Source organism: Serpula lacrymans (assembly GCF_000218685.1).
Source record: "Serpula lacrymans var. lacrymans S7.9 unplaced genomic scaffold SERLAscaffold_7, whole genome shotgun sequence".
Classification (NCBI taxonomy): domain Eukaryota; kingdom Fungi; phylum Basidiomycota; class Agaricomycetes; order Boletales; family Serpulaceae; genus Serpula; species Serpula lacrymans.
In genome coordinates, this window is record NW_006763296.1 from 1,727,525 (window position 1) to 1,754,777 (window position 27,253).

Sequence of the window (27,253 nt, forward strand, 5' to 3'; positions counted from 1 at the left end):
TTAGGCTTGTCAGTGGAGCACCAGACTGAGCGCAGTATAGTTAAACGTCTTTCACTCAACAAAAGGCGAAAGAGCCGGAAAGACAGTCCAAAGGCTCTCGAGGCACAAACGAGTAGTGTTTATAATGTCGATAATAGTGGTCGCAGTAGCAACAGTGAAGTTGCCACAACGGTCCCTCAACCGGTATAAATTTATTACGCGTAGCAATAGGGCTGAGCCACTAACCCTGGGTATTTCTCTTCTTTGTTCTCTAGCTCCTTTTCCCTACGACTGTTGCAGGCGTCGGTGAACATTCTGAACAGTCAGATAACGAGCAACGTCGATCTATACGTACTCGGAGACGACTTCCAGCATTATTTTTGGTCGGTGGGCCCGTTCGCATCAAACATAATTCTGATTACTCGGAACCGGTATCTTCACCAAGAGTCGTCGTAGACTCTCTGGTCTCTCAACCCGTTAAGAGACCAGCTGAGGTTCCTACCAACAACGAGCAAGCCTTCTGCAGCAGCCCAGTAAACGAGGAAATGCCTGATGCTGGTGATGGTACCAGGGCATCACTTACGTCTTCCATACCCTCATCATCTTCGCATTGTTCTCCATATCGAACGCTCCGGAGAAGAAAGCGTATAACTCTTTTGAAACAGAAGTCGTCTCGCTCTCTGCGCAAGAGAGCTTCAATACCATTTTCCGAGGGAGTAGAGATCAGTGCGCCACGCAGTCCTCGTAGAGATAAAGTGAAGCGAGGATCTCATGTATCCTCTACGGCGTCTATGGGTGTTGATCCACCAGTTCGCTTGGGTCATCCAAGCCGACCTTATTATACTGCGATACGCAAGAACATGTCGAGACCAAATACCCCTGGACTACCAAATTCAGCGTCTCGTACACCATCTCCCATCCCCCCTGAAACTACATATACCCCTCGCGCAACCAAGTCACTTGATTGTGGAGAGCGCTTAGCACCTGTTCAGAATGGATTTTCACTGCGCCCTACGTCAATGGTATTACCAGGACAAGGGGTCTCGGGATATCCATATGCAGGATTCTCATTGAGTGGTGAGACAGAGCTACGAATGGCACTTGCGAGATGGCGATCTCAGGAAGCTCCCGATGAGCCCGGGGAGTATCGATTCAGGGATATGGGACGGTGTGACACGAAGGCACGCATGAAAGGCACGGTAATGAAACTGGGGAAAGGCTTGAAGGACCTTGTACTTGGGAGGATGCAATGATGCATAGCTGCGTAACTGCTTTTTTTTGTTGTCTTGCGTTGCTCTGTATTTTCTTGGTTTATGCAGTTTATTATTACGCGCTCTGATCACGTGCGCCATGTTTCATGTCACGTGATGTACTGTTAAAATGTCGTGCTGCACAGCAGACCGCATCAAAACGCGGAGGAAGCGTTATGGGGGCGTGCAGCTAATGTAAATAGAATAAGCACAGCAATGATCATCCAGTTCTTGCATACAGACAGTTGTTGCACTTGAGGACAGCCAGCTGAGGTATGCGGATTGAGCAACTCCGCGCCGTCCGTACCTTTGCCGTTATTAGGTGATTTTTGGACGGCAACGGTGAACCTTGAACATGCACTTTCACAACGGACTTTGCTAACCTGCAACAGTCAACACAGCCAAAGGCTTCAGTTTCGTATTAATATTCCGCTCATTCGAACCAGTCAAACCATTGTCTCTCCTTGTCTGAATTCTAATTCACAGTATTCGTAGTATATATACTTTTCGCATGATAGGTCGAAAAATTCTTGACCGTATCGACGAAAACTTGCTCTCACCTAAATCACACTCAAAGAACGAGGCTCGTACGGGGCTGAGGATTGCGGGCTTGCGTATAAACACCGGCCATGTGGTGACGAGCACTGGAACATTACTCGTGCGTGCTTTTATTGACGAGGTAGACGCTCACTGGCAGGTCGACTTACTTCAGCACGTAGAACGCGCCCAAAGACCGTATTACGCCGACCTTATCTGCAGTGACCTAGTGCGTTTTCTCCTGGCTATTTCTGTGCCGTGACAGCATCTCATGCGGTGCGCAGCACGCCAAACACGAGCCTTACCTTTGGAAGACCCAATCCTACCACGGTTCTCAACTCTCCAATGAGTGAATCCTCTGGTGCATCAGTCCGGCGACAGCAACGCTATTCTCGGGCCGAGAAAGCTCTTGCCAACACCCTGCAACAATGCAAGCCTGAGCCTTCTCCCCAGGACTTGCAGATCCGAGCTCTAGAACAGGCAACCGCTTTGCTCAGCGTACACGCCCATGATGCGCAGGAACGAGCCACAAGGCTTCGCAACGTCCTTTCAGACAAGGAAATCGACCCTGAGAACTACATCGCCTATCAGCGCGAGCGGTGGATGGAGGAACGAAGACAGTTTGCAGCGACGAGCGAGGTGAAGGAGCTGAGTCAGCATCTGGCGTCACTGAAGGTTCACAAGGATGATCGGGATCTGGGTGAATCCGGACAGGTTGGAGTGCGGATATTGGGTAAGACCGTCGATAGCGAGGCAAAAAGGCATGCCAACCTTGCCAGGTTTTTTGAGCTATCACCCACGAGGACTACGTTTGGGACTGGTCATAAAGACACGCTCATGCCTGCCATGCAGTCCTCTCGCCGGATGACGATGAGCGACGTCTCGCCTCTGCGCCTTCGGCCCACCTCCGTCGTAACTCCTATCCAGAAATTTGCAAGAGCGCATGCACGCTCGATTTCTTTGGGCAGCAAACCCCCTGTTCCCACTCGTTCTGCAAAACGGCCAGCTGTCGGAGGAACGAATAGAGGGTCACTCACAATGGTTGCAGAGGATGTTGTCGCAAGCAATGTCGTGGACTCTTCTGTTACATCCACCCCACCTCTTTCTCCCACTTCTAATGCACCCTCTTCGTCCAGCACCATTGTGACCCAACCTAGCGAGAACGGAGGCGTTGCCACAATCTACGCTCCAGTAATGCCCCGCTCTACAGCTGAGATTCTTTCTGATCTTCGGGATGAGGTGGAGATCCCGAGTTACGCTATGAGCTTGTTGGAAGATTTCGATCTTATCCACGATGATATCAGACTACCTCCCGTGTCATTGACAAAGCAGAGGGCGTTCCCTCCTAGGTCACTCCTCCTGTCGCCTCCGGGACTTGCTGATACGCCAGCTCCTTCAGAAGAGTCGGATACTGGTCCTTATACTTCCTTTGCATTACCTTCACCGGCTTCTTCTCCTTCGCCGTCATCTCGAAATAACCTGCCCTTCCAAACACCACCACAGCAGAGGCAACACTCGCTTATGTCTCCTGATTACTCGAACATGTCAGGTTCCAGTACACCATCTACACCAGGTACTCCCAAGTTGCGCCATGGATCACCTTCCCGCAACCCCCTACTATCGCTCATTCATGGACGCAAGGATATGGGTGGTGGCAGTCCAGCGTCTTCCCGTTCGCACGTGGATGGTAGCTCACTTGGTTCCAGACGGCGGTTTGGGTTCTTTTCCAGAAAGTAGTAGTCAACCTTTCATTGTCTCTGGACTCTCGAGCGGGTCAATTCTGGTTCCAATTTTTGATTCGCGATGTCTTGAATTTGTTGCTTTCTGCTTTGCTTGGACTGGACACTACATTCTTCGCGTTGCTGTACTGTATCATGCATCTTAGTCACCATTAGCATAAGTCGAACTGTTTCTATGCCACTAAATCCATGTGAGTGGTTGGCCATAGTATCGTATCATGGTCCGATCTTAATATTCTTGAAGACTAAATTTTACAGAGGTAGTGCATGATTCACCCTCTATCCAAATGTTGTTGTGGTAGTGTGTGGGACACATAGGACACTTATATCAAATATATTTTAGTGATGCAACAGAAAGTGCGGACCTGCAACGTGTATTGCACTGCAATCAAAAATGAGCTCCAATGTGCACCCATTCACAAAGCGTCCATCCACATGTTCCATTTTCCATATCTCTACCATGTCCTCCATCACTTCCTCGCTGACATCCTCCCATTCCTTTTCTCCCTCGTGTTGATCCAGTTTGTCAATCGTAGTAAAACGATCGCCAGCCCATACACCATGGTATAATTTTTCATTCGTGCCGTGCCGCATGCCCATTGCATAAGGCCCATTAGCCCAAGAAATCCGAGACACTAGAACAGCCCCTAAAGTCGGATAATCTCCGGCAAAAAGGTCGTTGAAAGAATGCGGCTGCTTATCGAGGTCTGAGGTTGAGCTCGCCCGAACAAATGCGCACTTGGATAGGTTGGCAAGAACCCATGTCCCGTACGGGTAGTCAGGTTCATTCAAACGGTGAAAGATAGCGTGCTCGGCAAGTCTGGCGCGGTATGGAACGGCAGCGTAATCAGTCGAGTCTTCCGCGCGTATGACATCTGAATAATTAAGATACCGGTGTGTATGTGGTTTGCGGAAGTTATAGAGAGCAACACTGTAGACGTTGATTGGAGTATTACACTCGGACTCAGACTTGAAGCCAAGCCAAGATCCAGTAATTCAGTGTCTGTGAGGATGTTCTTTGGTAGGTCTTGACTCTTCGTGCTGCCTCCGATACAGATTAGGCGATCCCCTACCCAATGAGTCGGGGCATTTACTCGTATAGCATGGATCCGCGCCAAACTCATGGACACGAACAGTCTGCAGGTGAGGCCAAGTCGTAACACGTCTTTGAGATCGTCCATCTCTGCGAAGACAAGACTCATGATGTCATATGGGAGGCGCAAGATTCCAAACTGCCCGGGAGGTGGCTGAACATTTACAAGTGCATGTCAGTGCCTTCACTATTTGTAGAGGTTAGGCAGAAAATGATTGCGTGATTCACAGTGTCAGCTTACCTGAGGGGCTTATTTGGTTCAGCAAGGTGCTCGATGAGACTAACTGTCCTACCGTCGGAGAGCCATTTGCCCTACGCTCCCCACTGGCCGAGGATTTGTTTTTGTCGAGATTGATACTAAATGAAAGATAGCTTGTGTTAGCGCCACGGCCAGAAAGATACAGGACATGCTAGTTATGAAAGACGCACATCTCGAAGAATTGGCCCGGAGATTCAGATTCATACATATCTATCAAAAAGAAAGGTAAGAATCTAAGCTGCCTGTGATGAGACACTCTCCAATTCGACTCACCTCTTTTAAAGCAAGTTTAAACGTGACCTTGAATTTCACATGCCTTCGATCGATTTTACTTGTGACTCGTACTGAATGTCCACCATATTATTGATACAAGCTTACTAGTACCGTGACAGCTACAAACATACAAGTGTGCGAGTTAGGCTCAGGCAATATTCAAAGATGTGTAGCTGAACAAGTCACGGTTGCGTACGTTGCGTGTTCAAGTTGACACGTTTGGCTCCTAAGTTGCCTGGATATGGTGTGTCCGATCGTGTTTTCTTTGAGTGCTCTAATTTGCATCGAACCCGTGGCGCAGAGGTAGCGCGTGTGATTCCAGCTTCCGGATTTTTCCGCGAGCTTCCACAAGGTCATCCGTTCAATCCGGGTCGGGTTCAGATGTTGTTTTTTCGATATTTCTCATGGCCCACTCGGTGCAGTTTCTTATTATACTTTTGCTGGACTATCGTTGCAGCTTATGCTACCGAAGCCATGTACATCGTTCCTGGTAAGATTTCCAATACCAAGCATCATATGCCCACATTTATGGAGCAGCTGACTCCTTGATGAAAATGCATCTTTAAATTTGGGCCGCCCTTACCGTATTCCGTAACCGTTTCCTCGGCCTGACCCACAGTCCCGAGTCTCATAAGTATGTCGTGGTGTCGAATGGTAAAAAAAATGATGGGTTTCTCTCGAAGGCTTGTTATCCCCTCACGTTCAGCTCATCTGGAATTCGTGTAACGCATAGGCAGCATGGGCTACAGGGAATCCATAGCTGATCTCGTCAAATATCGCAATGCGTATGCTCTGGCTTTCTCTGCCGCACTGGGCTCAATATTTTACGGCTGGGATATTGGCCTTATAGGAGGGGTCATCTCTCTACCGTCCTTCAAGCAGTACTTTGGGCTAGACAACCAATCGGCCAATGCGCAGGCTAATCTCAGTGGTAACATCGTTGCCATTCTACAAGCCGGCTGCTTGTGAGTACTGCAAGCTTGAATATTTTACTATGATTTATTTAGTGTGGACTTGTCTTTTCTTTCAGTTTTGGTGCCCTCTCCACAGGCTATTTCTCTGGTCTTTTCGGACGAAAGCCCTGTTTAATTGCTTCTGGCATAATTTACATCATTGGCAGCCTGCTACAGTCTGTGGTTGGTCTCGGGAGTAGTCAAGCTGTTGGCCTCAAGGTACTTTACTTCAGCCGGTTCGTAGGTGGCATCGGTGTGGGAATGGTATCGGCCCTTGTACCATCATATGTATCGGAGTGCACACCAAGAGCCATCCGTGGTCGTTGCACGGGTCTAGTCCAGTTTGCGAACAACATTGGGATTATGCTGAGCTGTATGTGTGATCTTATCGTATTTCTCGTATTCTATGTTTATAGTTTCTTCCTAGTTTGGGTAAACTATAGCTCTTCCCTGAACATTCCGTATGGCGAAATGCAGTGGCGTATCCCATTTATTGTTCAAATGGTTCCGGGGGTACTTTTCGTTTTAACAATGATACCTCAACCAGAATCCCCGAGATGGCTTGTCGAACACGAGCGTTACGACGAGGCGGCAAGGACTCTTGCTTTTGTGGTGAGAAAAAGCGTCGAAGATGAAGCGGTCATTTCGACGCTGGACGAAATTAAAGCTGATTACGTTGGGAAGCAAAAATTGTCTATATTGACGCAATTTCGGAAAATGGGAGAATCACGTCTCACCGCATTACGTTGCCTTATCCCCAGTCTGGTTATGTTCTTCCAGCAATGGACAGGTACCAACGCCATCAACTACTTCAGTCCAGAAATCTTTGCTGGACTTGGGATCTCTGGCACGGCATCAGGACTTTTTGCAACGGGCGTGTATGGAGTAGTGAAGGTCGTGGCTGTTGGCCTCACTCTTGCATTCGCGGTAGAGAGTGTGGGCCGAAAGAATTGCTTAATCATAGGGGGTCTAGGTCAAGGCCTCACGATGCTCTGGATAGGTGGATATAGTGGAATTCACCCCCAAAGCACCATCGTCCCCGCCAGCTACGTCTCAATCGTCGCCGTATACCTTTACGCTGTTTTCTATTGTATCGGCTGGGGCCCAGTCCCATGGGTCGTTGCAGGCGAAGTGGCCCCGAATCACGTTCGAACCGCCGCCATGTCAGTCGCGGTAGGCGTTAACTGGTTGTTCTCATTCCTCATATCCCGAGTGACGCCTGTCATGCTCGTGCAAATCACGTATGGCACGTTCCTTCTCTTTGGTGTTTGCTGCTTGATCATGACTGCATGGACATATTTCTTACTTCCTGAAACGACGGGATACGCTCTGGAGGACGTCAAATTCTTATTTGAGCACAGTGTGGTCTTGCGTTCCTTGCAGGACGCTCCGGGAGGTCGTATGTTCATTGGGAAACGGAAAGCTATGCCTGTTGAAGAGCTGAGGAGGGCTGCGCTCGAAGAGCGTGAAGGTGTTACGCTTGATGTGAGTCGCAAAGGGGACGAAGAGAATATGGAAGGTAAGGAAACAGAACGGCCAATTATTATTTGATAAGTTGGACACCTGGACTACGTTCTTAAATGCTTTCGGACCACGCTTCAGATACCTTTTGCTTATTACTGACGAAACAAGGTATGGAGGGGAGTCTGACCAAAAATGCTGTGCCTATTCAATTGACTTGTTTCACGTGACGTCTTGAATTTGGTTCATATACTGTATGTTGACATCACGAAAACGGAAATCTCCTGCTATGGTCCTATATTCCCATGGCAGGAGCTGGCAGCGCCAACAGGCTCTAATATCTTGATGACAAGTATGCAAGACCTTACGTAGGACCTCCGACGGGCAATTCCCCGCACTTGCTCATCAAATCTACTACTATCGTTGGACAATAGGTGCAATTGGTCTGGGGAGAAGTTGAATAACTCACCAGTCGTTGAGCTTGAGACTGTCGGAACTTGACCAGTAGATATGATTTTTAGTTTTCTAGCTGCCTATGTAGAAAAATAAGCAAGAACTTGAAGCATTGGAGCAGCGGAACAAAACCAAAAAGACAACACATGTTTTGGAATGGTTCTGCAATTTCTGGTCACACTGGGTCACGCACTCACAGACCATATCAGGCGGAGCTTACAAGTCAAATTCTGCCAGGTCACACCAAGTCCTGATGCTGGTGGTGTGTGCGGTACGTACCGAAGCGGAGCTAGCGGTCCTTGATTGATTATCTTGGTGTGTGATTGCCTGTTTCGGTCGCCTAGTCACGACTCCATCATTGTTTTCGTTTCTCCAGATGCTTTGAGGCCCCAATCAGCTCAGTAAGTATCTGGCATTGTAGGGGCCTACCTATTGATGTTTTCTAGAAAGATATTGCAATATTCCCAGCACGAGATCTGGTCAAATCTGGCCATCTTTCCCTCAAAATTCACACTTCTGGAGTTCAAGAGCATAGTGTCAGGTCTGTCGTTGTTGCTACAGATAAGCTATTCACTAAATTCTTTCACAATTATATTCTCTATACTATATTCTACATCTGACAAATTTCTAGCTACCTGTACAGTGATCGTTGAGCCTCTGGAGGCCCAAGTGCATATCTCTTACCGGTTGCATCTGGTGTCCAACGATAGTACCCAGCAGATAGCCTAGCTTTAGTAAGCTATACAAGCAAAGCCAATCTTGCAGCTCTCCATTATACATGCCAATCAGCTGTGCCCCATATGACCTTACTCATGAACCCTATCTACCAAGCGCTGAGCAGGAACGGCTTTGTGCAGTGAGTCATCATGGAACATATCCTGCCAGCTCGTAGCATTCTTGTCTTCATGCCGTGAGTATTAAGAACAAAGCTTGAAGGAAGTGCTAGACACTTCCTTCAAGCTTTGTTCTTAATAGGTTATGAGCCCTGTGCTCTAGCCATCTTCCTGACCTCATATCTCACCATCCAAGCGTCCTACTGCTTATCCATCATAACCATCGTCTTCTGGGACTCTTATTATCTCATCCATCACCTCAGATTACTCTGATCTCATCTTGATCTCCAACAACAACTCCTTGTTGCAAGTTACCCCCATTTTGGACGCTTTTTTGGTCTTATCTGCACCATATCTCGCCCAATCCTTATCTGATTGTCCTGTAACTTCTACCATCGTCTTCTACGGCCTAAATAACCCTAGGAGACCTGTCAGAGCGGTTGGATTTGAGCTGGATCTTTCTGTGAGCCTTCATCATCATTTGATCACCTTTTGGCCCCCTATTCCATATCTCCACATCCTGTGCTCGGATCTTGGCCCTATTTGAGCCATCTACTACCCTATACTATTGCACTTTACACCCTCAATTTGGGGGCAATCCATCCACTCCATCATCCTCTGTGAAGTTCGCATTTTTGGCACTTTCACCCCTATTGGACCCCTATTGCATATCTCCACATCCTGTGCTTCACTTCTTGTGATATTTAAGCCATCTATTACTCTATAAAAATGTTCCCTATACCTCTGATTTGGTGGCAATCCATCCATCTTATCTGTCTCTGCATCAATTTCGACTTTTTGCTCTATTTTTCGCTTTTTGGCATATCTGGTGTGTGCATAAAGCTCCAATCTTCTCTACTCTGTCCATTATCAGATAGAACAAGCCTATAGACTGTGAAGCTCGCCTGCATTGCCTCAGTTTGCTGTTGCCTAGAGCCTCTCTCAGTCTGCGGTGTTTGGGGAGCTTAAGTCACTTTGTTGACTCATATACAAGCCCTATTAACCAACACTGTCTCGAGGCGATTTCTCTGTTAATATCAGTGTGGAATTGAAAGGGGAACACAGGCGTAACCCTGTAGCAGCACTAGGAAGCCTTAGCACCCTCCTGGATTGCTTTTGGACGCTTTTTGGACCCTATTTGGACCTATCCTTGCGCTTTCTGGATGCATGCCAGCTGCTCTACCAATTGAGCTATATGGCCAAGGTTATACAATGTAGGATCTTAAACATGACATGCAACCACGGACGTCTTACACAGAATAGCTGCTGCATACTGGGCTGGCTTACAAATCAGAGGTATTATCCTATGGAGTATTGGTATGTCAGAGTATATTCTAACAGTGAGTTCCATTCCTTATGAGAGTGACAAAACTGAGAAATCACTGGCAGCTACACGGTGATGCTAACATCGCTGTGGTTTGTATGTCTCAGCAGGCTGAGGGGTATAAGCCAGCCACGACATAGTCTCTGGTGGGCGGCATTGTTATAGTGTCATGGTCGGTCAGAATTCCATATTGGGACCAAATCTAGTGCGATGGTCGAGGACTTATACTTCTTTTCAAACTTTACCAGCCTTGTGAAAGTGCATCATCAAGCCTCTACCTGATGGATGTATGACAGTAGTCTCTTTTTTTATAATGGCCCACCTACATTTCTCGCATTGCAAGTTTCACTCTGACTTTGACCGTCTAGTCTGCTATTATCATGCTGACTCATTGCCTCATTCACCTACACTAACGTCAAACAATGTTATTGAGAATAAGAAAGTGAGTACACGCAATATGAATCTTGAGAAGCAACACAGGCCTAGCACTGACCAGCAAGTATCACTGAGACTATAAACTATATCCTCTTAGCGGACATTTCATGACGCTCTTATACAGCAACTGTCTTCAATAATCAAACACCTAGACCCACAGATAGCAAGCGGATTAACTTGCCAATGAGGCATCAGGACTTACCCATCACAGAGAAGATTGTGAGTATTACAGCTTCTTATTGAGTTTAGCTCACTGATTCTGTGTGATAATCACATTCCAACATTACAGCAAACACTCAAGTCAATGGCAGCAAGCCGGTGTCGATGATCAGAACTGCTGTTAGAAAACCACACACAAAAACAAACTAACACACAATCCTCCCAGATTCCACGGAACTTGTTTATGGGCTTTGCCTCCTAGAACAGTGGAGTGGTCTGGTTGTTCATGGGGTGGTACGTATAAAGATCCTTCAAAGTAAAACCCAGAGGTGTATGAGTGTGGGTTTTGAGGAGGAGGGATAGTTGAATTTATAGAAGATAGGTGCTTAGTGACGAGTATAGATGAGCACTACCTTGCTAATTGTAGCACAAGGTAGGTTTGAGAATGACGAGGATGATGAGGTGACGAGGTTCCCAGTGATAGCAGGCTCCTGACGCACAAACTGTAGTGCTCAGAAGGACTCTAATCGAAAGGGATAATAATGACTTCAAAAGTGGGAAGTGACGATGACAGCAATTAACAGTGGTAGCAGTGGGAAGTGTTGTGACCACACTGGATCACAAGTAGCAGAGACTAGTGAACTTGAGATTAGAGAAGAAGTCTGGATTGGAGTTCTTGTTTTTTTTACAAGGTAAAATACAGGGGTTTATATAGTAAAAGAAAAGTAGGCTATGCACAGTATAGCTGTGCAAAAAGAATGAGAAAGAACATGAAGGAAGGAATGTATGCTGACGAATCCTGCATAGGTAGTACAGGATAAGATTGTCAAAAAAGGAAAAGAAAGGGATAGAACAATGAATGCTGTGAGTAATGTTACAGGTTTGTACAGCCATAAAGTAAAGTCCAATAGCAAAAAGAGAGCAGGAAAATCATGATGTCATGAGAAGATGCAGTAAAAAAAAGGCAAGGCAAAACACTATCAGTATCAACACAGTTCCTTTATTGTCAGTCAGGCATTCTAAAAAATATGTGTCCATAAAAATGATTCAAAAATCAAAAATAATTACACTGTAAATGAATGTTCTGCTGAAAAAAAAGAAACTGGAGCCACCGGTCCACCACCTAGTCCAAATCCGACAGTTCCATGGCCTTACCAATGGACTGGTTGTGTTGGACCACCTGATCAAACGAGGGAGGGAGAGGAGTAGTTCCAATTTGGAACAAGTGAGTCCCAGGCAGGGTGTGGTAGGTGTAGCTGTAGCGAAGACGATGGACAAAAGATAAGTGTACCCAAGTGAATGGGACAGCGATGAACATGGGCAACGCAAGGGGATGAACCTTCTCCAGCTCAAAAACTACCCACCCACGCTCCAACCAGGCAAGACGAACGACCGATGTTTTGATAGTATATGATGGCAGATCAATGTCATGAAGATGGATCTGTTGCCCTATTTGGACCGGCCGCTGGGGCTTTGCCGATATTAGCAGTGGCACGTGGTAGTCAACGGATTGGTGACGGAAGCGGATAGGAAGTGGTGACATCAGAAATGGTGGGGGTGCAAATAAGATGAGGAGGAGGAGGGTGGAGGTGATGGAAAAGTGGATTAGAATGGGGATCCAGAAACAACCGTCAGGTGAGAATAAAAAGGAGAGGAAGGGGCCCATGGTGGGGCTAGGCAAAGGAAGGGGAGTAAAGGAAATGACAAAAGCGAGGGCGTAATGCAATGTGTAGCCAGTAGCGACGCGAAAATTTGCCAAAATGCCGAAATGTGGAAAGTACCGGATGGAAAAGCAAAGGTGAGCGTGACTGGATTGCCTAATAGAGGTGGTGCTGATCAGCCACAAGTTCAAAAAAGGCAATAGTAATTACTATTCCACGTGGCACTGTGCCTGTGTGGCGCAAAGGCGAGTCTTTTTGAATATTCGCTTCGTTATTGACACCTGTCCATGCTACCAATTAACTTTGGTGCATGACACTGGTCCACGGTCAGGTACAAAAATATTGTGATTATCTGTCGTTAGATTCAAGGCTGATCGACGAATTACGGATGGGGGAGATTTACTGGGGTTCTTGGTTTCATATTGCTTTCTGGGCCAGTAAAATATACAAATATAACAATGTATTTGCATGGTTTACATTACAAAATGTACAGCATAGTTAATATATTACATTGTAGGACTCTCAAAAAGAGTAAGTCTTCGTTGCTTCAAAGCTGCCCTTCATTCTTTTATTTTAGCAAGCGCGCTATTCTTGGATGGCGGACGCCAAGCAGACGAGTAGTTAGGAAGAATCTGGCTACCACAGAGGTTAGCTCTGTCAACTAGTCCTTTGTAATGAGATTAGCATCACGGATAGAGCAAGTATTAAGGCAAACATATACCTGAGTCGCAACATATGCAATAGATGCTGGTGTGACTTTTGTCATACCATGGATACGGGTGTTTCCAGATTGCGTAGCTTTGGGTTCCCGATTGACTGAACTGGGCGACGTAAAAATGTGTCTATACGCCTGAAAAATAGTAAAATAAGAACATCCTGAGCTAGACGACGAGGGCCGCAACGTAAGATGTTTACTATACCAAAACAAGTAACAGGCTTCTTGATAGCCCATTCCACGGGTCTTCTGGATTGTATACATAGTCTTGGTAGAGGAATACTGGCCACTGATCACCGGAAATCAGTAGTTCACCATTTTTAAGCTTCAGTCTGACCCTAACATGTTTGCATCAAAACAGCGCTCAAGCTCTTGGATGGATACAAAACGCAAGACTTACTCGGGATCAGACCAGTCAAGACCAGCGGGACAGAGCAATGCACCTGTCTGATCATGATGAAATCCACAGTCTGTTTTTACATTGCGTGCGAGAGGTGGGGTATGTGACTCTCGACATGGAGTGATCCAGTCTAAGACAGCGCCTTTGAGGCTTTTAGTGTCGTCAGATCTAGCACTAGAAGAGCCTCGTTGTATCTAAGTGTGCAAATAATATTCATGATAAAACTTCAAGAAAAGTCCTGAAAGACTCACCATTTCAGCCATGGATACAATATTGTCCTTATCACCTTGCAACAAACAGTCCTCCAAACCCGGGATCATGCGAAGAAGGGAGCGATAGATGAGATACTCTTGGTTTTCCCTAGGACAATTGGTGAGATATGGGGGTAACCAAAAGATGTATAGACAAACTCAGAACTGTAATATTCATCTGGCTGATGGAATTCACCCGTCCTTGCGATACCATTCGCAAGCAATGCCCAGATGTTACATAATGCATGAATTGTCCTCCCAAAATGTTGTCCATGGTGGACTAGCGGATCAGCAAGACACCTGTTTCCAGAATACTCAAAATGAACTTGACATGTATGATATTGGAGTAGACTAACAGTTTTTTTCGCGGGCCCAGGTGAAGGGCGCTTTCCCAAGGACGGCAGCCTTGAGAAGACATGTCTTGATAGCCATTGTTGGTTTGTGACATCATGAAGGAAGTGGGGACCAGCTATTGCAATGACGACGGGGTGGATACTGAAAAGCTAGTGGGGATGAGACGGGTATAGTACTGAAGACTCAGAGTGCGAGGGAGCAGACTCGGACAACTTTATACTACGCAGTGTATTGGCCTATAAAAGGAAGTGAGTTGACTTCATTTTGCATGCATTCAAGTTGTTTTCGCTAAGCTTTGACGTTGCGCATATATAAAATTTTGAATCAGGGAGAGGACTGCACCTACATTTGGCGAGTTATGGATATAAGTTTGCGCCTCTGTCAAGTCTTGGGGATTCTCATGCTAACACTGATTGGGTTCCCTCTGTGGCTCGCATGAAATTTGAAGCGGCAAGGCCAATGACAGTAGTAGTCGGTAATAGCCTCAGAGGTCTTACATAGCTGGCCTGGCTCGACCTAAATGAATCAAAATATATACCATATTGGGAAAGGATGTAAATCACGTTAGGCTGTCATCATAAGTACAATAAGTTCGAAAATACCAGGAATACCAGAAACACCAGAATTGACCAGATATTTCTATTTCTCAGATCCATCAATCCCTGGCCTCGCGAAGAAACTTGGCACCTGAAATAGCTGTAGGCGTTGGTTTGGTAGAAGTGGTTTAGGAAATGGTGACACACATGGTTTCCATTTGAGTTGCCAGTGAGGAGCACTCTTGAGGTAAAATATATAAAGCTAGCTAGAGTGAATACATCGACCGAGGTCAGAGTCGTCTCAGGCTCCAATTCCAGCAGGAATCACAAACAACAATCTACTCAGCTTCAGCTCTTTCAGCTATATCACAACTCTCTAAATCCGTCAGTTAGTCGGGCCCCTCATCATGACCAGAAGGGTTGCACAAAGACCCAAATTGAGCATTCGGGCTGCACCGCAAAGTGCCTCGACAATGAGTATGGATGTTCCTGATGCTGATGCAAAAATATCAAAAATTAGTGGTAGTAAGTCCTAGTTCATCCCATTTCTTGCTGAATCGTGATAAATACCTTGAATTAGGAAGGCCCAGTATTGATCCCAGCTCCAGTCCCAATGATACCTTGATATCATCATCACCTGAAGGATTAGTAAAGGGAAAGAAACAGAAATCAAGTGGTTAGTTCTCCTGTATCACCGTAAGAGAGTGGACTCACAGTTCCTACAGATTGGGAATGCATAGAACCACCCCATATCCATGCCAGTAAACCTCCCACCGTTCCACCAGCGAGTGACTTCGATCTCCTGTTGCAGTTGGACAATTGGAGTAGGCCAGGGTTAAGCGTCGCAGCTTTCAAGAAGTTATTCGCTAGTTGTATCTGTGGACTGGTAATGACCCGAAGGGCCTTCAAGGTGCATGAGTGTGCACTTGTGCCGAGTTGAGATGATGTCGAGCAGAATGTAGTAATCAATCTTACCGCCGATACAGATATGGAGTCGCAAACCGAGCCCGAATCTGGATAAATTCTAGTATCGGCCACGGCCGTCCTTCAAATTGTAAAAATAGTGTAAGCTATACTATAAATTCAGACATCATTGCGTCACAATCAACTCACAATACAATCAACTCACAATCATCAACTTGTCACTCAAATCTCGGTCGATCATATAGTCACTGCCAACCTGAGTGTACATTGGACCAAGTGAACAAAAACTTTTCAGAGCCAGTCATGCGTGACTCATCTCCACAGTTACACTGTGGTTGTCGTTGAATATACAGCAGGAAACTCCAATCTTTTTGGGGAAAAAATACTGATCCTACCGAGCATGTAAATGTCGTTTCGCAAGTTCGAAGCTTTCAAAAATTATTGCTAGTGGTAGAACAGATTCCGGCTATCAAACCGAGTCACATATACTTACTGCTGGTACACAAAGTTCAAATACAACATCATTAAACATAGAGTTGCGATGCAATATGCACCATCTTTAAATTGGTGAGTGACAAGGTATGGTACTAGACTGGACTTTTTATACAAATTTCAATCTACAAGTAAGGCTCTTCCCCACCTCAATACACGTCAAGCTAATGCTAGGCGTTAGTGATACAGACAGTGATATCCAGTGTTTTTAAACGGGGCGGTCATCTTTGAGCTGCCTTGGCGAGAAACTCAACGAAGGACTCGTGAAAAATATCATCAGATATCTTCCCGTTCAATATTCTTGTCAGTGTATGATAATTCTGCAAGAGTTGGTTATTGATATCTTCTTCTTCGTGATCATCGTCTTCTCAGTTGCCATCATTAGACCTGCGCATGAGGATGTACCGGGCCTGAAACAACATGAGGATAAGTCAATAGAATAAATGTTACTACTTACAAACACGGCGACACTAACCACAGTATTTGGTTGTAACATATCTCCTATAAAAGCATTGTACGGGTGGGAACAGTTCTTCATTGTTTCTCGCGGGCGTCCCTTTCTGGGTGAAAAGAGTTTGACCATAAGTGAAAGTAATCCTGGAGACTGTAAAAAATTTGACTAGAGTAACGGTGAAAAATAGCAAGACAGGAGTAGTTTTATTGGCTTACGCCCAACCCAAGAAACTCTTCGTTTCTCAATAACATCAATACTCTTGTTAAAATTATGTCCGGTGTAGGCGGCTTTTTGTCAACAAATGCTAGATAGCTGAATGGTTTACTCCCATCATTCTTGGCTATACGACCACTGATGCCAGGTTCCATCAAGCCTTTTATCAAATTCCTCATGTATTTTCGACGTTGAGACATCACTGAATCCTGAGAAAGCTATCACAGTGACATGATTGTAAAAAGACGCCGGGATGTTCTATCAAAATTTACATACTTTAGTCAGGTGGATTTTGTTAATATGGTAGCCTTCCGCAAAATCAGCACTGTGGAAGGATTGAGAGGGGGGCTTACAGGCTCCAGGTACAAGACCTATTTAATATTGGTGGCTCTGGTCACCAAAGGCATACTAAACTACTCACCCGCTTTCGTATAAAGATGTGCTTGTGCTGCCATGGTAAGTGCGGTGGCTGCAAATTTAATAGCACTATCCTTGTTTGGATGTAAATCCTTGAGTATGAGGATAAACAAAAGATATCCACGACTAGTATTGAGTACTTTTGATACAAGATGATCGGGCATGTTGAGTTGCGGCTGTTCAGCTTGGACGGACATTGATCGAGAATCAGCCTGAGGTGTGTATGAAGATGATAATGAGGATTCTGCATAAGCTGGTGGATAAATCACTGATGACGTCAATGTTGAGGTGGACATCCCACTAGCAGATTTAGAGGGCAGAAAATCTTGGGGCGAGACCAGATTCCACGGGTGTGAAGCTGAAGAGAAGTAGGGAACTTGAGACTGACTTGGATCCGATACATGAAATGCTAACGGTACTACATTCCATACCCATGAGAGACGTTCATACCATGGTAGAACAGCGGACGTACGGTTTCTGGTAAACCCCTGCATTACTGAATGGTCTAGGTTTGCCTCTAGGTCTGTCTCCAAAAAATAACCACCATCGTTGAATGATGGCATTTCTGCAGCGATATAACTAGTATTCATCTCGGCTCAAATAGATGGGAGCACTGTGCTAGAAGGCTTCAAAATATTTGAGGGCATCAAATTCTGGGCATAGGAAGCTATAATATACAATGAAGACCACAATAGAAGACAGATGAGCTTTACTCATTCTACCAAAAAAAAAAAAAAAAACATGCACCGTAATTTGGAGCGTGTCCAGCCAAAAAACCATATTCCTGACCGTCAAGGGGGGGACCCTGCATAGTGAAACCAATGTCCGTCTCAGCCACTAAAGGCCACAGGCCACAATCTATTGTAGAAGGCGCTGATTGTTGTAGATAATCCGAGCTCTGCGGGTATGATGGAAATATATGCATGGAGGAGTAATCCAAAACATCAGACGAGTAATTACAAAAGGATGCTAATGACAAAAGGTTAGAATTGCCTGTTCCTAGAACAGGGAAAAGCCTACAGCCATTGATCCCACTTGAAGGCTCTTGCAGATCGAAATAATCATTTCCAGCCACAACAAGATGTTTGTTGCTGGAAATTTGGGAGGGTTGAGACACTACAAGATCTCCAGATGCGGAGTGGCTCTCCCTCTCGATGTATGGACTTTGGAAGCTACGGCCCATACTCTTGAAGTCGCTGCTTCTAGTTGTTAAATTGCTACTGGAGGGTATACTGGCATCAAACGAGCTGCAGGTCTGTGGAAAGGATATTTGTTGACGTTGAAAACCGGGCAATAATAGCAACTGGGATTCATATCTTGAACCTGTGTCAGTGATGCGTGTATTGTATGGAGTATAAACACGATACATGGGCACCAGCGCTACAACCGAGTAAGCCTGATCTTGAAGTTGAGATGTCCAAGTCAGTGAATGAAGACGCATTGGATCAAAGTGATCAGATATATTATTACTGTGTGAAGGTGGAAGTCCAGGACCGTGCCAGATGAGGTGATTATGGCCTTCGAGATACAGTCATTGGGATAAAGTTGAAAGTGCATGATTTGATTCTGGGAACAATTCAAGCTGGAGAGATGTTTAGTGACACGTCACGGTAATATTAAGATCATGAAAGGATGGACGGACCCGTTCAAATTGAAGTTCAGGCTGATCCGCACAGGGCATTGCAACTGGCAAGGGACTCGGACAAGGCGACTGTTGCAACTGGTGTGGGTTGCGAGGCATGACCCGAAGACTGCTGCTACAGTGTAAGTCTGACACTAAATAAATTATAGCAGATATTTATTCACCATGGAAAATGATCTTTGAGCAGAAGCAGCTACTAGTAGTAGTAGTAGTAACACTGGAATGTTGACCCGCTGCGGCACAGATCCGAGTCATTCAATATTTTCCCATCGGGTCCTAGTCTACTAAGCATCATAGAAACCCTGAATGTAAGGTCAGAAAATCTGCTAACCTTCCGAGTCATGACATTACCTCCAAATTATTAGCCCACGGAAATGAGGTGACATTTGAAACAAGATGCCAGCTTGAAGAATGCAAGCTCCTGATGGTAAGTCTTGTCGTTGAATATTGTGATATGCCATTGCTGTAATTACAGAAAATTTATTTGGGAAAACTTGACCACGCCATAGCACTACGAGACCGAGCAAGAGGCCGAGCCATTGGAAGAGATATAGATGGACTTGAACTTACCAACATAGTAGTGGGGCAAAAGTATGCCTAGCATGAGCATCTGATGTCAGTGTCTGCCAGTGTCTAGTATCCATGACACGTTGACCTTGCTAACCTTGTGGCATCAGACTTGGAAGATAGGAGTCCGACTTTCAGGCAAGAAGACTACAGTGAACTTGAGCCTATAATATGTGGAGAAACCTTCACAGTCGTGACTAGTCCCTTGGCAGATCTACCTAGATCATCATCCAGACAAAGCTCTGGGTGAACTTGAACCCTATAATTGCACAGAAAAATTGACCATCATGACTGCCTCTTTAGCTAATCTCGGGCTACTAGATCATCATCCTAACAAAATACACCGAAAGCTCTGCACCACGTACCATATAAATCTACGACGTAAATTCCTCACATTCCGCATTTTTGTACAAGTCACATGGAGGTGATGGTTGTATAAATGGAGCTGAGCGAAAAAAGGACCGATAGCACAGATGAAGCTGCATAGAATATTGGAGTGCAATGGAAGTTACAATATAAAAGGTTAGGGGTAATTAAATTTGACGGGAGGCACTAAGCTCACCGCTGTAAAAGGCTCGCGGCAAACTTGAACTTGGAATCTGTGGAGAAAAAAACACCACCATGACTGACAGTTTACTCAAGTTGATCTACGGGTAGGTTGTTAATCTGACAGAGTGTACTAGAAGCTCCGCGCCACGCACCACAGAGGTCCGCAACGGTATATTCTTCATCCTCATCACGGTGGAGTACTAATGGTGTAAATGAAGCTGAACGAAAAAGGAGGTAGCGTGAATGGAACTGAATAGATCGTCTGAAATGGAAGTTGAAATGTAAAAAGCGATATTGGTACCGAACATGACAGGAAGTACCAAACTCACCGCTATGATGTTTTGTTGAAGTTCTCCTCAAGGGCCTGAGTGCAGTGGCGTAATAGGGTATATTGGTCTTTGCTTGAATGAGACAAATCTACTCACACCTCATAGCTGTTAACATAAGGCAACTTTCTGAGTTGTCGTCTTTTAAAGACTGCCGGCTGGTTGGGCCTAGATATCTCTCACAACTCTGTCACGGTACTACATCCATAATGTCTTCTACTGCAAACCCTTTCTCTCGAGCTCCTCAACCTGCTAGATCAGGTGCTAATCTTCAAGAAAATATGAATACTGCTGGTACATTTGCCGAGGTGCTTGCAAGTGTTCACTCTGATCACACCAATGTCAAAATAAGGTAAGTGTACTACAGGTCGAGCTCATTGCTATCAGACACAAACTCACCCGAGAAACCGTCTCACCAGGCTTGACGATATGAGCGAATATCTTGATTCTCAGTTAAATGGCCTCACAAATCAGTTTGGTGCCGTAGATAGCCAAATAGCCGTGTTGGAACGTAAGATGGACAAAAATGTATGGTCAACCAAGTCACTCAAGGAGGATTCGAGAATTCTGAAAGAGATGACTTGGGGTGTGAAGGACAGCATCAAGGGCCTGAGTACAAAGGACAATGTCAATGTCCTTAGGAAGGATGTTGATGGTTTGCAAGTGGATATGACTAGCATAAGAGAGAATATGGCTGAGCTTTATGCTTTGCAGTTGAGGACCAGCACCAACTAACTTGGGCTCATGAACTCCCTCCATAGACTAGAGACCTTCATAGCAAGGGTCAACTCTAGTGTCGCAATAGTAAACAGTGAGTTGATTCTTTTTGTTTATTATATGTAACTCATGCACACTTTACTAGACAATATAAGGCTTTTTAGACCATGTTACTGGTAACGGTGTACACAAATCTATTTCAACTATACATACTAACCTGGAAAATTTGCTAGCATTTCTGACGTTCCTAGCACTCCTATGCAATCATCTCTTGGTTCCTCTATATATCCTTCTGGATTCAGGCTTGTCGAATAATTTGATGTTGATACCACTCGGATCCACGGCGAAGCTGGTCATACTACAGAACTTGCCAATGCCAGCGAGGGTTACAACGTTCAGGTTTCAGGTTTTAGCCCGGGGATTGCTGGCCCCAGCACTGGCACCACCGCATGGCCGATCACTGTCCCTCCAGTTTCTGCTCAAAACCAATACCTCCATAGCCATGATGCTCAAGCTATTTGTGGTGGTAATTCAGGCTCAAGTGCCATCTGCCAGCTCCAACCTGGTCGCGGATCCGGTAAATCGACACCTGCTTCACACTGAATACTTGCTGCTGTCTGGCAGTCTGGAAATTTTTATGCTAAGAGGACCTTTTATCTTAAATTTAAGCGTGCTTTTCCACTTACTATTACGTTGACCCCTGTTGTAAGCTAGCTCTACTACCATGCCCATAGCCAGTGGTGTATTGTTACTCTTATGCCATGCCAATGTAGGAATTAACATCAGAGCTATTAACATTTTTGTACTTTCTTTTTCATCTTAGTACTACCATTGCCGATGGGTATTAGTTGTTGTCACTTTGTATTGCACTATACTATTATGTTTGTGTTTTCCTAAAGCTCCCCTGGGGTTTGGGTGATTACTACTTATGTCCAAGTCACTGTTTCTCAATGCGTTGGGCTTAAATTAGGCCAGCCAGCCTTTTTGGGTATGTGTAATCTCGTTCAAATTGGCCCAAACTGAATATGAAGACACTGACGGTAACTCATAAATATATACAGTCAACACAATCTACTAGCTGACCCCAAAATGGTAAACAACAATTACAACAGTACACCTGACCATTAGTTCACGTGGAGCATCCACCAAATTCCTGCCGTGCGATTCATCCGACACCCTGAGCTGTGTATGTTGCTAAGTATGCTGGTATACCAAAAGAGCTCAGAGAAAGCTTATGAAGGCTTTCTACCGATGCCAGTATGGCTGGACACCATGACCGTGCATCAAGCCCTATTTCAAGAATGATCTGACAAGAGTTTTTGGCATTGGGATAACTGATAGAATATAGTTGATCTTACCTGAGCCTGAGAGTAGATTGAGGTGTAGGAGACATGGCATGAGGCTTTTGTAGCCCCTCCGTTAAATTATAAGTAAGCCAGGAAAATGTGAGAGATTTGGATAATCACATGAAAGTACCAAGAGGACCCATCCTCGGTTTGCTGACCTTGTGTGGTTGATCCAGGAAGGACAATACACCAGATATTGAGCTGGTGTATCCGAACTGGTTTGGCATAGAGACATTAGAACATTGTTCTCTTTTTGCTTTTTAATTTACTTACCAGTCCTTTTCAAGAACTGACATTTGGTAATGTCCAGCAAAAAAACCATAGCCAGAGTTTCTATTACACCATTGATAGCGTAGTCTAAATTTGATTCACCAGTCCATTACCTGCATTGAGCCATATTAGTGAGATAGAATGCCTGAAGAGAAACAAAAAAAATAACATACCTATTAACCAACCGATGGATACTACCTTCCGGCGCCAACAACAACAACAACAACTCTGCTCACCTTCAAACATACAAAAAGAAAAGATAAAAGGCAAAGAAAGTAAGTAAAAAGAATACAACCGAAGACCGTCTGAATACATATACATTGTAAATATTATAGTTGGTGATTATATTTCGCTGATCGCCTTCGACATCGTTGTAAGTGTTGATGGAGGCTTGCGCGAGCACGGCGGTTTGATCAAACAGCATATTTCTACAGCCAACGTGTTATCAGTAACCGTTTCCGAAAAGCATTGAATCCACTTACCGGACTTCAACCGTGAATGAATTTGAAATGGGTTTGGATAGCGAGACCAAACAAAATATTCAGTTATCGGATGGCTTATAAGATTGTGTTAGATTAGAGCTGGATTGAGTAAAGCATGCAACGGACTGAGTGAGACTACAAGTGAAGCCAAAGCCAAAGGTGGTAAACGGAAGCTTGTATGGATGTGAGTAGACAATAATAGCAAGCCACACAACGGGGTATCTTTGTGTTGATGGCAAGATGCATGAAGCCGCAGGGAGATTGATTGTGTTTTGTCCGAAGGGTGTATGGATAAATTTAAAGAGCCACACGAGGAAAAATTGATAGCAACACTGGATAGGTGTTTTACAGAGAATGGCTGAGATGGGATGCACGAAGACATTAGAATTTCATGCAAAGAAAGAACATTGGTGAGATCGCACTTTCCTTTAGCGTCAGAGTGTGAAGAGCATTGGCTGATACTTGTCAATGCATACTATTTGGCATCAATACTCTTGTGAGTCATCACTATACCCTGCCCAAGTTTTCTGCTAGACAAGACTTTGATCTACCATGCATTTTTTGAGGTCAATGCTGTCCGAAAAAGCAACAACCATTGGCAGATGGGCTGTATCTTCCTTCTATTGCAAAATCTGACAAAAATATACCTCTGCATTTGAATCTTCCTGGTCTGTATCACCAAGTTTTTCCCTGGGAGTATCTCTCGCCTGACCACTCAAGATACACTACTTATATATTTGTACTTGATCAGCACTGTTGAACTGCCTGGTTTCTTGAACTTGCATATGATATGCACCCATCCAACCGTGACATGTCAGGGACTGATAATTTGGTTGGTGCCAGCCTGGGGTGAAGAGATCAATCAGGTCATATATGTGAGTTGATCATGACGCGCATTATTAGTATTGGTGATACTGACAAATTGAAGTTCTTGATTCGGTCCTTGGAAGTTCAAGTTGCAAGTTGAACTTGAAGACGGCGGCACTCAGGCTGGCACTGTCAGATACTACTCAGTCGCGTGTTGATTGCAGTTAGACTCAGGCTTATCTTAGCTCCTCAAATGAGACATTGTTTCTGGGGTGTTTTTACTGTAGTGTCACGGTAAGGCACAATTTTTTTGATTGTTAAGCCTTGCTAAAAATTTCCCTCTGAGATAGTATGTCCGAGTCCGAGTCATTGTTCCTCTTTGCCTAGTCACTGGCTCAGTTCTGCTGCACTGATGTGATGCTTGCCAGATTTGGACTCAGAGGCGGTACATTCGCAACGGTGGGTGCAGACTCAGGCATCTAGACACGATTCAAATGAGTATTAATTTTTATAGCTTTGGTTCTGTCCGTATACACATTTACTGTAAACCTATTTGTAATATACACAACTTTATTCAATTGTTCCAGCTTGTTCACTCATCTTACGTTGAGCAGCCAGTAACTGAGCACTCCTAGCACCAATATACGAATTGGTAGATTGCTGTTGTGCGTTTTTCAACCCTGAAGAATGCCTAAATATTTGTCTGGTATCGAGGTTAGTGCAATTAATTAGAATATTAGAAAGTTATGTACAAATTCCACCGTGAAAGCAGCTCGTCAATCCTTTGTTTACTACGAGGGCCAGGTGGATCCTCAAAAAATGACGGGATATTCTTGTAAAATTCAGCATAGTTGAAGACACCATCTTCTTCACGCCAAAAACCAATGTCAGACAGAGAGAATCACACCTAAAAATCGGATTTATGAGTGCATGTAGTATTGGTGTTGATCAGATAACACATTACCTGTACCGCTGTATAAGCAATGGAGCGGGGAGTAACTGACTTCAAACCAATAATACTAGCTACGTTGCAACGAGTATTGACTCTGTCTCATTGTGATAATTTTTGTTGTCGAGGGGTCGGTTCGACTTCTTCAAGAATGTCATTAGCTCTCGATGTAAGGTTGATATTGTCTGCAGAGGTAGGCGACGTGAATAAGAATAAGTAAGCCTTACAAAAAACATATGTTAGCATTTAATTTGTCAAAAAAATTCTATGTACCACCTTCACAAGTAAGTGCCCTCTAAATAAACCTTTCTTGAGATCACCGACATCAGCCCTGTTGTTTCCGAAGAGGAAGTTTGGCCACAAGTCTGCTGTGACCAAGAAGTCGGATTCACCGTTTCTAATACTAGACCAGACTCTGGGAATCCAACAAGAAGTTGTATGTGAAACGCTACATTGAAATAATGAATAGACGCACTCCTCATTCCATTGATACTCTGCAGGGCATAATAGTTCAGCTGTTATTTCATTTTCGAAACCACAGTTGGTTTTATTTGATAGGTGAAGCGATCACACTGCAAGGCGTTGGTGAAAAACATCTTTGATCCAGACAACTATGTCTGTTTTCAAGTTTGATGAGCCATCAGCTCGTGCGCCATTGCCTCCATGACATATCTAAAAGTCATCAATAGCATGCAGCCTATATAAAAACTTGAAAATTACATTCTTATAGAACTCCTCTATTTTGGCCACTGAGCCCTCTAGATAAAGCTTGATCTAAGGTATATACTTCTTAAGGGCCTTGTACCCCCCCAGGCTAATTTTTGTCTGTAACAAAATAAAACAGAAGTTGGTTTTTGAGCAGTGTATATAACGAGACTTAACTCATCTGTAATCTGTGCACCCGACGATCTCTTTCAGCAATAAGGTCTTGTGGGTGCTCAAAAAGAGTAACCAAGTGGCAAAGGCATTGGCCAGCAGATATCTGCTTGTAGCGAGGGTCATCTTTCCTTTGAAAAGAATCAGTTCAAATTTGCAAAAACAACAATAAAGATTTACTTTTGTTTAGGTGAACCCCCTTCTTGTAGGAGTTGTACTTCCTGCTGCAGTTCAGCAATGCGGCGCTTGAGTGCATGCCTTGTGGTGCTAACATCTAATGAACCCTCTGGATCATTCGGTGAGACACTGCGACTATGATGACTGCCAGTGGATGGGGGAATTAGGAGTAATGAGATTGTAGTAGGAGACTGGTGTGGAAACAGGCCCCAAATTAGGCTGGAGTCTTCTTATCGTATCATACTAGTGATACTGTTGGTTTGGTGCTAGAGAATAGTCAGGGAAGGCGACAACCTGTATCCACACTGAGTAAGTTATTCAGAAAGTTTCTAGAAAAGACCTTGGAGAGTAGACAAAAGTGGATTAGAGAATGGAGGCTCTACACCTTTTTGGTATGACATGCGCTGGAGCAGGCCAAGCTTGCTGTCATCATCGTCCCAACCACATGATGTATGTTCCGTCCTCAGTGCTAGCATGAGTTGCTAATCAAAATTTCCCTCCAGCTGGAACACTTCTACCCAGTTTACGTCGCGGCCCACCCCATTTTGTCACTTTCAACCATGTACCTGCAAAATGCTCAGAAGGGCATTGTTTGTTGGTATTCTGACCTGTCTATTATACTGCTGGACTGCTAGTATGTTCAAATGCTCAGCTCTATGCCAGAAAAGCTTTGATACACGGAAAGGACTCAGCGTTCATCGCAATAATTACACAACCTACAAACATGTCCAGATCAATGCGGTGGAAGTGCAAAAAACTATAGCAGAGACTTTGAAAAAAAGGAGTATTTGGGAGAAACTGAATGCAGCTCAAAATGTGGTAATGTGTTGGTCTTTTGTGAATATTGTATTTTGTCTTATGAATAATACAGCGAGACTCGGATAGTAGCAATAACAATGTCGCGGCCGGGATTGAAACCCAAATGTCTGAGCCGCTATCTCCTGAACCAGCACAATGTCATGCAATAACACGTCCCAGTCCTCCTTTAACATCTAGGGGCCGACCTAAGCGCCATTATCGACTTCCTAAAAGATATCTGGACCTACCTCCGGAAGTGTTCAATTGAGAACTTCTGGGAAGCGTCTAGCCACTTGCTGAGAGCTAACAGGGACAGAACTAGAGTCCAGTATGAGTAACTATATTATCAGAGAGTACAGAATGTGTACAGTACCTAGAGTCTAGTATGAGTAACTATATTATCAGAGAGTACAGAATGTGTACAGTACCTAGAGTCTAGTATGAGTAACTAAAGAATAGGAATACTGGACTTTGCAATACTAATCCGAAGTTTTGTAAACAAAGGTAAACAAATCAGCCACAAAGGCGAACTTATAGAATGCTCAGTGAGTACTGAACAATAGAGCAAAAAGAATAAAGAGG

General features: G+C 44.6%; 9 protein-coding genes across 9 annotated transcripts; 6 read left to right on the forward strand and 3 right to left on the reverse strand.

Annotated features, from left to right (window-relative positions):
- Positions 1-259: 259 nt before the first annotated feature.
- SERLADRAFT_468559 (uncharacterized protein) lies at positions 260-1,471 on the forward strand (the record flags this gene model as incomplete). Its single annotated transcript, XM_007318722.1, has 1 exon — positions 260-1,471. One exon carries the CDS (start codon positions 525-527, stop codon positions 1,230-1,232), a length of 708 nt encoding a protein of 235 aa, XP_007318784.1.
- Positions 1,472-1,569: 98 nt separating this feature from the next.
- Positions 1,570-3,856, forward strand: SERLADRAFT_468561 (uncharacterized protein; the record flags this gene model as incomplete). Its single annotated transcript, XM_007318723.1, has 3 exons — positions 1,570-1,887; positions 1,949-1,995; positions 2,051-3,856. 3 exons carry the CDS (start codon positions 1,741-1,743, stop codon positions 3,501-3,503), a joined length of 1,647 nt encoding a protein of 548 aa, XP_007318785.1.
- Positions 3,827-4,540, reverse strand: SERLADRAFT_468562 (uncharacterized protein; the record flags this gene model as incomplete). Its single annotated transcript, XM_007318724.1, is given in 2 exon segments — positions 3,827-4,477; positions 4,492-4,540. 1 exon segment carries the CDS (start codon positions 4,103-4,105, stop codon positions 3,845-3,847), a length of 261 nt encoding a protein of 86 aa, XP_007318786.1.
- Positions 4,541-4,634: 94 nt separating this feature from the next.
- SERLADRAFT_390547 (uncharacterized protein) lies at positions 4,635-4,944 on the forward strand (the record flags this gene model as incomplete). The annotated part of the gene is made up of 2 exons (XM_007318725.1): positions 4,635-4,785; positions 4,840-4,944. Coding segments are annotated over 2 exons (175 nt in total), but the record flags the coding sequence as incomplete, so codon positions are not given.
- Positions 4,945-5,514: 570 nt separating this feature from the next.
- Positions 5,515-7,780, forward strand: SERLADRAFT_468569 (uncharacterized protein; the record flags this gene model as incomplete). The annotated part of the gene is made up of 4 exons (XM_007318726.1): positions 5,515-5,620; positions 5,750-6,095; positions 6,161-6,456; positions 6,511-7,780. 3 exons carry the CDS (start codon positions 5,869-5,871, stop codon positions 7,632-7,634), a joined length of 1,647 nt encoding a protein of 548 aa, XP_007318788.1.
- A 5,189-nt stretch (positions 7,781-12,969) lies between these two features.
- On the reverse strand, positions 12,970-14,207 carry SERLADRAFT_370016 (uncharacterized protein; the record flags this gene model as incomplete). Its single annotated transcript, XM_007318727.1, has 7 exons — positions 12,970-13,041; positions 13,131-13,259; positions 13,330-13,462; positions 13,525-13,718; positions 13,776-13,884; positions 13,935-14,100; positions 14,132-14,207. The coding sequence occupies 7 exons, from the start codon at positions 14,205-14,207 to the stop codon at positions 12,970-12,972; spliced, it is 879 nt and encodes a 292-aa protein (XP_007318789.1).
- Positions 14,208-15,072: 865 nt separating this feature from the next.
- SERLADRAFT_408620 (uncharacterized protein) lies at positions 15,073-15,693 on the forward strand (the record flags this gene model as incomplete). Its single annotated transcript, XM_007318728.1, has 4 exons — positions 15,073-15,190; positions 15,246-15,341; positions 15,391-15,575; positions 15,652-15,693. 4 exons carry the CDS (start codon positions 15,073-15,075, stop codon positions 15,691-15,693), a joined length of 441 nt encoding a protein of 146 aa, XP_007318790.1.
- Positions 15,694-16,449: 756 nt separating this feature from the next.
- SERLADRAFT_438377 (uncharacterized protein) lies at positions 16,450-17,755 on the reverse strand (the record flags this gene model as incomplete). Its single annotated transcript, XM_007318729.1, has 5 exons — positions 16,450-16,491; positions 16,539-16,685; positions 16,751-16,957; positions 17,025-17,119; positions 17,170-17,755. The coding sequence occupies 5 exons, from the start codon at positions 17,753-17,755 to the stop codon at positions 16,450-16,452; spliced, it is 1,077 nt and encodes a 358-aa protein (XP_007318791.1).
- A 2,703-nt stretch (positions 17,756-20,458) lies between these two features.
- Positions 20,459-20,984, forward strand: SERLADRAFT_408621 (uncharacterized protein; the record flags this gene model as incomplete). Its single annotated transcript, XM_007318730.1, has 2 exons — positions 20,459-20,601; positions 20,669-20,984. The coding sequence occupies 2 exons, from the start codon at positions 20,459-20,461 to the stop codon at positions 20,982-20,984; spliced, it is 459 nt and encodes a 152-aa protein (XP_007318792.1).
- Between the last annotated feature and the right edge of the window lie 6,269 nt (positions 20,985-27,253).